At 30.4% G+C, this 13,499-nt stretch overlaps 1 protein-coding gene across 1 annotated transcript; it reads left to right on the top strand.

Annotated features, from left to right (window-relative positions):
• Positions 1–908: 908 nt before the first annotated feature.
• Positions 909–13,312, top strand: LOC111701585 (neuronal growth regulator 1). The gene is made up of 13 exons (XM_023472931.1): positions 909–1,650; positions 3,174–3,320; positions 3,991–4,049; positions 4,730–4,779; positions 5,047–5,144; positions 6,486–6,604; positions 7,113–7,248; positions 7,542–7,639; positions 8,872–8,964; positions 10,104–10,130; positions 11,246–11,335; positions 11,971–12,091; positions 12,959–13,312. Exons 1-13 carry the CDS (start codon positions 1,593–1,595, stop codon positions 13,081–13,083), a joined length of 1,221 nt encoding a protein of 406 aa, XP_023328699.1. The 5' UTR covers positions 909–1,592; the 3' UTR covers positions 13,084–13,312.
• The last annotated feature ends 187 nt before the right edge of the window (positions 13,313–13,499 follow it).

The following is a 13,499-nucleotide window of genomic DNA, read 5'->3' as shown; positions in this document are numbered from 1 at the left end:
AAGTAAAAAATAATATTGTAGTAAGTTCAGATATTATTTTATATTTTTGTTTCTATATTTCCATTAAAAATGTTTAAAAGTTTAAACTTCCAATTAAGCTGTAAATAACTTTTCAAGTTTTCAAAGATCAAGGCTTTAAAAAATTAAATAGCAGGCATCCCCTGAATAATTGATTTATGCATCAAGCTCTAGATAGGCATAAATGCATTTTGATAATCTATTTTCATGAAAATAAAAAATATATCATATTTTTTTCTCACAGAAAAAAGGATTAGCTTGAAGTTTTCTTTTTATAAGGAAACATGGTGTACTTCAGTGAAAAAAACTAAACTAAAAGTAAGTGAATAATCTAAACTAAAAATAAGTGTACTCTAGTGAATAATCTAAACTAAACTAAGTGTACTCTAGTGAATAATCTAAACAAAAAAATAAGTAAACTAAAAGTAAGTGTAGTCTATAGTGAATAAAATAAACTAAAAGTAAGTGTACTCTAGTGAATAATCTAAACTAAAAATAAGTGTACTCTAGTGAATAAACTAAACTAAAAGTAAATGTACTCTAGTGAATAATCTAAACTAAAAATAAGTGTACTCTAGTGAATAAACTAAACTAAAAGTAAGTGTAGTCTATAGTGAATAAACTAAACTAAAAGTAAATGTACTCTAGTGAATAATCTAAACTAAAAATAAGTGTACTCTAGTGAATAAACTAAACTAAAAGTAAATGTACTCTAGTGAATAATCTAAATTAAAAATAAGTGTGCTCTAGTAAATAAACTAAACTAAAAGTAAGTGTAGTCTATAGTGAATAAACTAAACTAAAAGTAAATGTACTCTAGTGAATAAACTAAACTAAAAGTAAGTGTAGTCTATAGTGAATAAACTAAACTAAAAGTAAATGTACTCTAGTGAATAAACTAAACTAAAAATAAGTGTACTCTAGTGAATAAACTAAACTAAACGTAAGTGGTCTAAAATGATTAAACTAAACTCAAAGTAAATGTACTCTAGTGAATAAACTAAACTAGAAGTAAATGTACTCTAGTGAATAAACTAAACTAGAAGTAAATGTACTCTAATGATTAAACTAAACTAAAAGAAAAGTGTACTCTAGTGATTAAACTAAACTCAAAGTAACTGCACTCTAGAATACACAAAAATAAATAAAAGTGTACTCTAGTGATTGAACTAAACTAAAAGTAAGTGTACTCTAGAATACACAAAAATAAATAAAAGTGTACTCTAGTGATTAAACTAAAATCAAAGTAAGTGTAATCTAGAATACACAAAAATAAAGAAAAGTGTACTCGAGTGATTGAACTAAACTCAAATTAAGTGAACTCAAGAATACACAAAAATAAATAAAAGTGTACTCGAGTGATTAAACTAAAATTAAAGTAAGTGTATTCTAGAATGCACAAAAATAAAGAAAAGTGGACTCTAGTTAATAAACTTATCTGAAAGAAAGTGTACTCCAGTTAATAGGACAAAACTAAGAGTGAACTCCAGTGAATATGACAAAACTAAAAGTGTACTCCAGTGAATAAATGAAACTATAAGAAAGTGTACCCGAGTGATTCTTGAATTATTAAGATGACTGATGAACACTTTAAGATACTTTTAATTCTCTGCATTTTCCTTTCTCAATCAGGTACCATATTTACAATAATATTATCTAAAATTAAAACATATTTTTGTTACAATATTTCCTAAAATCAGAAAACTAAAACTAAATAACAAATGAAATAGATGTTTCAAAATATTAGGAAAATACTCTACATTTGATTACAATTTTCTAAATAAACACTGTAAAACTAATCAATTTAAATTTAATGTGATTTTTAAAAAACCTTGCAAAGAACAAAACTGTTACTCAGTTGAAACTTTTTGATTTAACTTCAAAGTTTTACAAAGCTAAGATTAAATCTTAGACACAAGTTTTAAGACATTTAATATTAAAAATGTTGCACATTAAATCTGATTAAAACTTTTCCAACAATTTTATAAAGATTGTGTCTTTAAAATTCCTATTACAGATATGTGTTGGTTAGGAATATATATGTATGTATTCTCGATCATTTATCATAGAAATATATATATAATAGAATTGTTCAAAGAATTTTGACTACTGAGGATCGTCATGCGAGCAAGAAGAGTCTATGTAACATTATAATTAGTATAATTCATTTTTTTATAAAATGTGAAGTTTAAAAACTGTAATATATATAATAATATAAATTCTCATCATGATCGAACACATACAATATTTAGTCCACTGTGCACTGTACTTGTACAGTGTACCTATGCACAGTGTACAGTTTTCTTGAGTTGCAAAAATATTATAATATAAAATTGTTTAAAGAATTGTAACTACTGAGGATCGTCATGATAGGCGTGAAACATTATGTTTAGTATAATTCTTTTTTAATAAAAAATGTGAAGTTAAAAACTGAAATATATACATACATTTATATAAACATTTTATCTTTTCTCTATGCATTGTCAGCATATATACATCATCAATTAGTTCATTAATTAGTTCTGTTTACTCTTCTAATTAAAACTAATATCCTTGTATAATGGAAGTAGGTATATTGATTCATTTGTGTGTACAATATGCATGTATATATTTATATATTCATGTATAATGTACATATATACATATTCAAAGATGGTAATTAAACATATGAACAATTATGCTAGTAATCAATATTTTTACAATCATTAAGATTATAATGTTTTAGTTTCAAAATATAGGTTTCTAAAAACAATCTCTTTATCCAAAACTACATAAATTCAAATTTCAAAACAGAAACATAAATTTTCTTTAAAAATTAATGCAAATTCCGTTTAACCATTTATTTTGCTGATTGGTAAATATTTGCTGAGTAGACTTTATGGATTTTCTGCAACACTTCAGTTGAGAATATAATAAAACCTAAATTAACCAAAAGGAAAAGTTTAAAAAGTTTATGACACAAATTAAAACAATCAGGTTTGCTATCATGAGTGATTGGACAGAGGCGCAAAGAGGAAGGAGGTTCCCTAGCACCCTAAAAGTAGAGGCATTGCGTTATAATTAAAAAGGCTAGGTTTACATTTGTTGGACAATCTTCCTTCCCTAATAATATATAATAACAATAACATCAACTTTATCTTCTGAATATTGTTTAGTTGGAGAAGATAAAACAAGATGGAGAAGAGGAGAACAAGAAGAAGAAGAAGAAGAAATGCAAGAAGGAAGAATTATTTCATCATCTGCAGAATTCAGGCTCAAGGAGGGGGAAACTGTTATTTTCCCCTGTCATACAGTGTTCCAAGGTAATATTATTCCTCTGTCATACAGTGTTCCAAGGTAATATTATTCCCCTGTCATACAGTGTTCCAAGGTAATATTATTCCCCTGTCATACAGTGTTTCAAGGTAATATTATTCCCCAGTCATACAGTGTTCCAAGGTAATATTATTCCTCTGTCATACAGTGTTCCAAGGTAATATTATTCCCCTGTCATACAGTGTTCCAAGGTAATATTATTCCCCTGTCATACAGTGTTTCAAGGTAATATTATTCCCCAGTCATACAGTGTTCCAAGGTAATATTATTCCCCTGTCATAGTGTTTCAAGGTAACATTATTTCCTTGTCATACACTGTTCCAAGGTATTATTATTCCCCTGTCATACAGTGTTCCAAGGTAATATTATTCCCCTGTCATACAGTGTTCCAAGGTAATATCATTCCCCTGTCATACAGTGTTCCCAGGTAATATTATTCCCCTGTCATACAGTGTTCCAAAGTAAAATTATTCCCCTGGCATTCAGTGTTCCTAGATATTATTATTTCCTTGTCATATAGTGTTCAAAGGTAATATTATTCCCCCTGTCATTATATGTTCATTTAGAAAAATATTATATGTCATACTAAAGTTTAAGATTAACAACAAAAATATCACTCAATAATTTACACTCAAGGACATATTTGTTGATATTCAGGTAGTTCTGTTATAACCTGGAGCTGGGCGGGTAAGCTGGTTTCTGCAGGAAATGTCAAGGTTTGAATATCTTTTATTCAGTTTTTATAACATCTAGATCACAAGGATTGTATACTTTATTCACTATTCGAACTGAAACACCTCTAAACCTTTATTATGATTTTTTAAACTTATTAATCGCTCCTGCTATATTGCAAAAACCCGTTCTTCTGGTGGATTTTTAATGTAAATAATTTGATAAAATCTTGCCACTTTTGTTTAATCCTGGATTTACGAGTTTTTCTTCATCATAATCAGAATTATGTACTAATTCTGAGGCACAAATTTAGAATTGTTGATTCAATTCAAGGTTATAATGCAAGGACAGTTAATTGCAGTTGCGTATACTTTGCGTACATATTGAAACCAGTTATCTCTGGGCGAAATTTGTAAACAAGAATAAATGCATCATTGTTTGTTTAGTATCCGAGGAGGATAAAAGGCATTGAATTTTGAAAATTTTGATAGTTAACATAATAGTTTCTTTTGACCAGCATATTTCATTGATTTATTGATTTTTTATGTAAAAGATGAATCCCATGTCAGGCTGTGACATCCGTCTTGTGTTTACATTACCGTCCAGAGGCAGTACAAAAGAAAACTGATTAATAACTCATACAAACCGCAAAACTTTTGATGGTTCGAAATTCTTTTAAAACGGGAAATCAAACCAAGACGTCTGAACTCCAGTTTGCTTTTAGGTATTAGGAGAGGATCGTATTCAAGTCCTTGAAGATGGAAAAGAATTGAGGTAATCAAAGAGTCTGTATTGTCTGTATAGACACAAATTGTAAATTTAAATTTGAAATGGGAAGGTTTTATTCACATGCAGTGCCCATGAAAGCTTTGTCTGGTCAAGAATGAATTATTATAAATTAAATACTTAGCAAGCTAAAAATGACATGTTCTTCGAGATTATGGATCAGATATAGAATTCTAGAATACTGCTGTGAATCTCTTATCTAGAGTGTAAACACAGTTGTATAATAAATTCATTTAAGGTTTAAATTATTCTTAGAATAGAAAATATAAGAGTAGAGGATCGAGGTGAAGTCTCCTGTACTCTTAATCTTAAATCTAATCCTCAACATCTAAACCATACGCTGCAAATATTAGGTAAAAAATGAGGCAAATCGGTTCAGGCTTAAAGTTTATTGTCACACAAAACATGACAGTTGAGAACTTGAAAGACAACTAAGAGATCGTCCTAGATCCACGAAATAGTTTGCAGCATTTATTGGACCCGAATTTTGAAATAAAATTTCCAAAATTCCTGCTGCCAGAAAGTCAATTTTTTTTAATAGTCCAATTTATTTCTCCTTTCTAAAACAAAAACAGATAGGAAGGTGTTGACCAGGTACAAAGACGATCTTTATGTCGTCTCTCAACAGATAGGAAGGTTTAGACCAGGTACAAAGACGATCTTTATGTCGTCTCTCAACAGATAGGAAGGTTTAGACCAGGTACAAAGACGATCTTTATGTCGTCTCTCAACAGATAGGAAGGTTTAGACCAGGTACAAAGACGATCTTTATGTCGTCTCTCAACTTTCATGTTTAACGGAACTCTCTGTTACTAATACAGACAGTGTAAACTTATTTCTATTCGAATTATTGTAGATAATAATGCGAAAAGTTAAAAATATTGGTATTTTTGGATAACATATATTTCCTTTACATGCCTAACCTATTGGATTGGATAAATACATTTTTGTACATCAATCATATTTTAGGATATTTCCCTTTCTGATAAATTTTTTTTCATCCAAGTTAATCATTCTAATAAAAGCGAAAGTTTTTTTTAAGATGTATAGAATAAATTTATGTAGAATAATACTTTTACCAAATATATTTAATCATTTTGAAATACCTGAACTATCTGCTTTTAATTAGTTCTTTTCTAATATTTTTCTCAAGAGACAAATTTTACATGGTTTAACAAAACTAAACTTTTAAAGTAATTATTCAACATTATTTTTATGAAATAGTAGAATATATATTTTGTGCAGGTGCACAAGAACCTTAAAATTCTTAGAAAAACTTACTTAGTTATTGCTAATTGAAGTACTGTAGGTATATAAAATATCAACAAGCTAAGCAACTTATTTAAAACTTTCCTTTAGTATTTTGTCTAGTCTCAACTTAATAATCTAAAAGGGTTAACATTACATAAATCTTCATGTATAGTTTAGTATTTGGTTTAGTCCAAACTTAATAATCTAAAAGGAATAAAGATACATGAATGTTTATGTATTTGGTTTAGTCCAAACTTAATTATCTTAAAAGTGTTAAAGATACATGAATGTTTATGTATTTGGTTTAGTCCGAACTTAATAATCTAAAAAGGGTTAAAGATACATGAATGATCGATCGAGTCAAGTGTACAGTATATTTCTTAAGTGTACTCAGATATTAGTAAAGGTTTGTTTATATTTTAGTTTAAAACTAATATATTTAGTTCCTCCCAGAGCACATATTATCGGAGCCAAGACTTTGAACCTGACAGAGGGAGAGAGATTAAAACTTTCTTGTACTGTACATGGATACCCTATACCTACTGTACACTGGTCTAAACAGGTTAGTATATAATGTAATACAGTGTACATGCATACCCTGTACACCGATCTAAACAGGATATTATTTAAAGTAGAGTGTACATGGATACCCTGTATCTACTGTACACTGGTTTAGATAAGTTATAATATACCATGTACTGTACCTAATGTAAACTGGATTACGCAGGTTAGTAAATACTGAACACTGTACATGCAAACACCATGTACCTACTGTACCTGGTCATAACAGATTATTATATACTAAACAGTGTACATGGATACTCTGCACCTACTGTACACTGGTCTAAACAGATTAGTATATACTAAACAGTGTACAAGGATACCCTGCACTTACTGTACACTGTCTAAACATTTTTTTATATACTGTATCCTTTTACATGGATACCTTGTACCTAATTAAGTCTAATTAAGTTTTAATTTACTGTACAACGGATAAACTGTACTTTATGTGTACAATATACAATATAGATAAAAAATAATGTTAATGAGATATAATTTTTGTTCTGCAGGGTCCAGGAAGCAGTATTGGTACAGGTGCAACTCTAGTTGTACATGAAGTTAAGAAAGATAATGCTGGGTTGTACACATGTACAGCTAGAAGTTCAGAGGGACAGAGTACAGATACAGTATCTGTACTTATCTTGTGTAAGTAATACATCTTTTAGATCAAATCAAAGTTTTAAAGAAAAATAGTTTTAATTGTTGTTAATAGTTTAAACTTATATCATGTCCCATATAGTTGCCAAGTTTAAGTTTAGTTAATCCTAGTCATATATTTCATTGAGTAGACAGTAAATATGATATTATATTCTAAACTTGAATATTCTCTAGAAGTCTTTGATCAACTTTCATCCAAAATATTATCTTTTTATACTCCTGAAATAATGATGGATATAATTGAATATTTGAGAAAATAATCTCCGATAAATTCGTTTTAGATAAACCCATAATAAAACTACAGAGGAAGTTTCAAAGAGAAAATACGGAAAAAATATTTTCTTTGGCCTGCTCCATAAATGCTAATCCACCAGCTAAGGTAATATTTTCTTTGGTCTGCTCCGTAGATGCTAATCCACCAGCTAAGATATATTATTTGATCTAATAGAATTCAAAGTTTGAAATATCTAAGGTCTACGACATTGGAATCCAAAGATATAGGGTTTAGAAAAGCAGAGTTTATGGCAAAGACTCAATTCCTTTTTGGAATGAGGAACTGTCCTTGGGAGCATCTTTGAAAGGCTTGATTAACAGAATTAGGAGCTTTTCATTTTTTTACTTTAAAAATATAACATTCAATCAGGCATTATCCTTTCAAGTGCTTACAGAAACATAGAATTTAATTAAAGATTAACAATGTAATCAATGCTCTTCAAAAATTTTTATCTCTCACTTTTTGCCAGATGGTTTCTAATAATAACTGAATTATAATTATAATATAAACCTGAAACTAGGCTCCCATTAATAACGTAATCACAGTCTAAGTCAAATTCGATTTATTATTCATAAATAATTAATTTATCCCAGCATGCAAGAACTATATAATTAAGTTCTTATACAAATATATATAATATCATTATTATAATACAAACACAACCTTTTATCAGATTTAAAGTCGGTGGGGGGCGGGGGGNACTAGCTTTAAATATTTACAGTCTTGAATCCGTTAAATACCACTAGCTTTAAATATTTACAGTCTTGAATCCGTTAAATACCACTAGCTTTAAATATTTACCGGGTCAAATTGACCCCCCCAGCGGGAATAGGGTTAAAGCTGGTAAATATCTAGATTTAAGAACCTAGATACTATATATACAATATTGTAAAGGTCTCTATAGGTTTACAGATGGTAAATATCTAGATTTAAGAACCTAGATACTATATATACAATATTGTCAAGGTCTCTAGGTTTACAGATGGTAAATATCTAGATTTGAGAACCTTGATACATTATACATAATACATCAGGGTGTCAAGGTTCCTGGTTTAAAGTTGGTAAAAATCTAGATTTAAGAACCTAGAACCATAATACATCATATTGTGAAGATTTCTTTATATACAATATTGTCTATGTTCATGGTTTGAAAATGGTAAATATCTTGTACGATCATGACATGACAACAATTATTATATTATTCATTTGTTTTAAAAAGAAACTATAGTTTTTTCATTTCTCTGAACTATCCAAGTTGTTCGTCCATCGTCCATCGTTCACTACAAATTGTGTTCATTCCATGAATTTCTTTAGTTCTCAAAAAATATACTGTCTAGGTTTCCTGGTTTAAAGATGGGAAATACTTAAAAACTGAAAACCTTCAAGAAGGATCTGAACAACATCATTTTCTCTCGGTGAAATCTCTCAAGGTAAGCTTAAAAACAATGATTTTCCAAAACAGAGAAAGCTAGATTTTCCCAAATATTTTTTGTAATTAATTTTATAAAAAAATAATATGAGGCATAAGTATTCTTTTTGGCTTCTCTTAGAAATGTTGAAACAAATTAAAATCAACTTGTCTAAAATATCATAATTATTACAGTAATCTAATTATGGTAACTATTATAATTATGATAATAATTACAGGAATCTGATTTAAAATATCTATGTACTTGGTAATATTAAATATTTTGTCCACATTATTAGATAAAATATCTATGTACTTGGTAATATTAAATATTTTGTCCACATTATTAGACAAAATATCTATGTACTTGGTAATATTAAATATTTTGTCCACATTATTAGATAAAATATCTATGAAAAGTTTCCATATTCATCAGTTTATTATTTCTTGGTAACACTACACTCTTCTTGCAGATGTAATTTTATCCTTACTTGTATTCAATGTAATTTATGAAACCGAACAAATAATAATTTTATTGAATTTTGATTTTATTAATTCTAGAAATATTGTGTTTATTTTAGGCCAACCTGATCAGCCAGTTATACTAAGCAACATACAGAGTTACGCTGAGACAGAATATACTCTTAGTTGGAGAGTTTGGACTCCACCCACCCTTCCTATTCTTAACCAGAGTATACTATACAGACTCAAGAGTAAGGTATGCCTATTCTTAACCAGGGTATACTATACAGACTCAAGAGTAAGGTAGTCATATTCTTAACCAGGGTATACTATACAGACTCAAGAGTAAGGTATTCCTTTTCTTAACCAGAGTATACTATACAGACTCAAAAGTAAAGTATTCCTATTCTTAACCAGAGTAAACTATACAGACTCAAGAGTAAGGTATTCCTATTCTTAACCAAAGTATACTGTACAGACTCAAGAGTAAGGTATTCCTATTCTTAACCAGAGTATACTATACAGACTCAAGAGTAAGGTATTGCTATTCTTAACCAGATTATACTATACAGACACAAGAGTAAGGTATTCCTATTCTTAACCAGAGTATTCTATACAGACTCAAGAGTAAGGTATTCCTATTCTTAACCAGAGGTTACTATACAGACTCAAGAGTAAGGTATTCCTATTCTTGACCAGAGTATACTATACAGACTCAAGAGTAAGGTATTCCTTCCTATTCTTAACCAGAGTGTTCTATACAGAATCAAGAGTAAGGTATTCCTATTCTTAACCAGAGTATACTATACAAACTCAAGAGTAAGGTATTCCTTCCTATTCTTAACCAGAGTGTTCTATACAGAATCAAGAGTAAGGTATTGCTATTCTTAACCAGAGCGTTCTATACAGACACAAGAGTATAGCATTCCTTCCTTTTTCCTATATAAAGAATGGAAAAAGTTCATCTGTAGTTCAAATAGTATCTGATTTGATTTGGGTTTCAAAGAAGCAATAGTATTTGAAAATGAAATAGTTGACGGACTTTATTGGGTAAATATATTCTAAACAAACAAACAAATAAAACAGAATAAACATTTGATTACAATTTTTTCTTCTGTAGTCTGTGCATGGTTTTTTCTTTAAAGTTGAATATAACTTTATATATTTCTCCGAAAAATAAATCTAATCCAATTCTTTCAAATTTGTAGAATTGTTTAAACTGTTAAAACTAAAATAAAGACTTTGTAGGATTGTTTTGATAAAACTAATTAAAGAGACTTTCTACGCCAAGGTTATAATTCAAGGATAGTTAATTTTAGTTGCGTACACTCTGCGTACATATTGAAACCAGTTCTCTTTGGGCGGAATTTGTAAATAAGAATAGATGCATCAGTGTTTGCTTAGTATCAGAGGAGGTTGAAAGCATATAATTTTAATAATTTTGATAATTCACATAATAGTTTCCTATGGCCTGAATATTTCATTGATATTTTATGTGAAAGATGGATCCCATGTCAGGCTGTGACATCCGTCTTATGATTACATTTCCGCCCAGAGACAGTACACTGCACTACAAAAGATTCTTTCACCTCTGAAATAACTATCCTTGCATTTAACCTTGATCCGCGTAATGAACGTAAAACACGTAGAAACGAAAAAGAAAGAAGAAGGGTTCTCTGCTACATAAACTTTTAATAAGATTGATAATAATCAATATTAAGATGTTATTTTCTTAGAAACATGTTTACGATTTACAGTTGTGAAATTGACAATTACACATTAAGCTACTTGAAGTTTTGTTTACAGCCCCTGTAAAGAAATTAAAAAAGAACATTTTTAAGGCTAATGGAGAGAAGGTTGGTGAATCTGAGGGAACCTGGCACAATCTAGCTCTAATATCAGATACAGGGGCACAACAAGGGGTAGAGAAGGTAATATAGGGGCACAACAAGGGGTAGAGAAGGTAATATAGGGGCACAAGAAGGGATAGAGAAGGTAATATAGGGGCACAACAAGGGGTAGAGAAGGTAATATAGGGGCACAACAAGGGGTAGAGAAGGTAATATAGGGGCACACCAAGGGGTAGAGAAGGTAATAAAGGGGCACAACAAGGGGTAGAGAAGGTAATATAGGGGCACAACAAGGGGTAGAGAAGGTAATATAGGGGCACAACAAAGGGTAGAGAAGGTAATATAGGGGCACACCAAGGGGTAGAGAAGGTAATAAAGGGGCACAACAAGGGGTAGAGAAGGTAATATAGGGGCACAACAAGGGGTAGAGAAGGTAATAAAGGGGCACAACAAGGGGTCGAGAATACAAGGGCACAATAAGGAGTAGAGACGGTGATTAATGAGCACAACAAGGGGTAGAGAATACAAGGGCACAATAAGGTGTGAAAAATACAAGGGCATAAAAAGGAGTAGAAAATACAGGGGCACAACAAGAAGTAGAAAATATTGGGGCACAACAAGAAGTAGAGAATATGGGGGCACAACAAGAAGTAATGAATACAAGGGCACAACAGGTGTAAAGAATACTGGGGTAAAATATAATATTTTATGTCTAGGATGAGTATAAAATGGATTTAACTGGATTACTAAGTGATGCTGAATATGAAGTAAGGATTAGAGCAATGAATAAGCAAGGATGGAGTCAGTTATCCCAACCTTTCTTCTTTAAAACTTCAGGTATAAGAGAATGGAGCCAACTATCCCAACCTTTCTTCTTTAAAACTTCAGGTATACAAGAATGGAGCCAACTATCCCAACCTTTCTTCTTTAAACCTCCAGGTATACAAGGATGGAGCCAGTTATCCTAACCTTTCTTCTTTAAACCTCCAGGTAAACAAGGATGGAGCCAACTATCCCAACCTTTCTTCTTTAAAACTTCAGGTAAAAAGGGATGCAGCCAGTTATGCAACCTTTCTTCTTTAAACCTTTAGGAAGGAATAACAGCAATCATCAAATATGTCAAAAATGGGAATTTCCAAAATGCCCGTGTATTTGAGAAATTTCCAAATCTTAAATCTTAAAAATATACCTCCGTCAAATACCTTCACATTTGGGAAATTTCCCAAATGCCAGGGTATCTAGGAAATTTCCCAAATGCCTGGGTATTTGAGAAATTTCCAAATCTTAAGTCTTAAAAATATACCTCCCTCAAATACCTTCGTATTTGGGAAATTTCCCAAATGCCTGGGTATCTGGCAATTTTTCCAAATGTCTTGGTTTTTTGGAAATTTCCAAAATCTTAGAAACATTCCACCTTTGGGTAAACAAGCTCTTTTAAATCTAAATAATTTATTTGGGATTTTCTAAAATTTATTATTTTACAATTAAATTTTGGTCCGGATTAGAAAATCCCGCCAAAGTTTGGCCTTTCCCAAAAATGTACGTAAAGTCGGCAAATTATGTATTTTCAAAAACTAAACTATTAAAATCCTTCTGACCAGTGTCTATTCAAATATCTACTTCAGAAAATCACTTCAGTAAAAAGGAACCTTTAAAATCTACCTGAATATTTAAAAATGAGAAATAATTTTGAATTTTTTCCAGGATCTGTGTTTCAGCTGGAAATACCCCTGTTTACTAAACGACAGCTGACAAGTGAAGGAAACTGCTTAATTTCATCAAAATATATATTTTCACTATTTTTTGTTCTGGCGAAATATTTTATCTAAATAGCATTATTTCATTGTATGAAAGATATCATATTAAAGGGACTGTATGCACAATTTAATGTAGCCCTTCATGGAAAGATGGCAATGCCACATTCACAATGGTACCTTTAAAAGCTTAGTCTGAAAAATTATGAATCATATATCAATGTGTATGACTTTGAAAACTGATTATTCACAATTGTGGTCTCAAGAAAAGGTTTCAAGGGTACCGTTGCAATCAGTGCATGAAGGGTCATTTCAAATTATGCTTAGAGTCCCTTTAAACAAAACATAGTTTTGAATTTTTTTTTAATATCTTGATTATTTCCTACTTTTTATACGATAGCCCCAAATCTTTGCATTATCCCTAAACAGGCTGAGGGGGGAGGCGTTTGGCTCTCATTTTTAACACTACCACCGTGAAATTTGTGACTTGT

This window comes from Eurytemora carolleeae, unplaced genomic scaffold, assembly GCF_000591075.1.
Source record: "Eurytemora carolleeae unplaced genomic scaffold, Eaff_2.0 scaffold432, whole genome shotgun sequence".
Taxonomy (NCBI): domain Eukaryota; kingdom Metazoa; phylum Arthropoda; class Copepoda; order Calanoida; family Temoridae; genus Eurytemora; species Eurytemora carolleeae.
The sequence above is the reverse complement of the archived record's forward strand: the minus strand, read 5'-3'. Positions and strand labels throughout refer to the sequence as shown.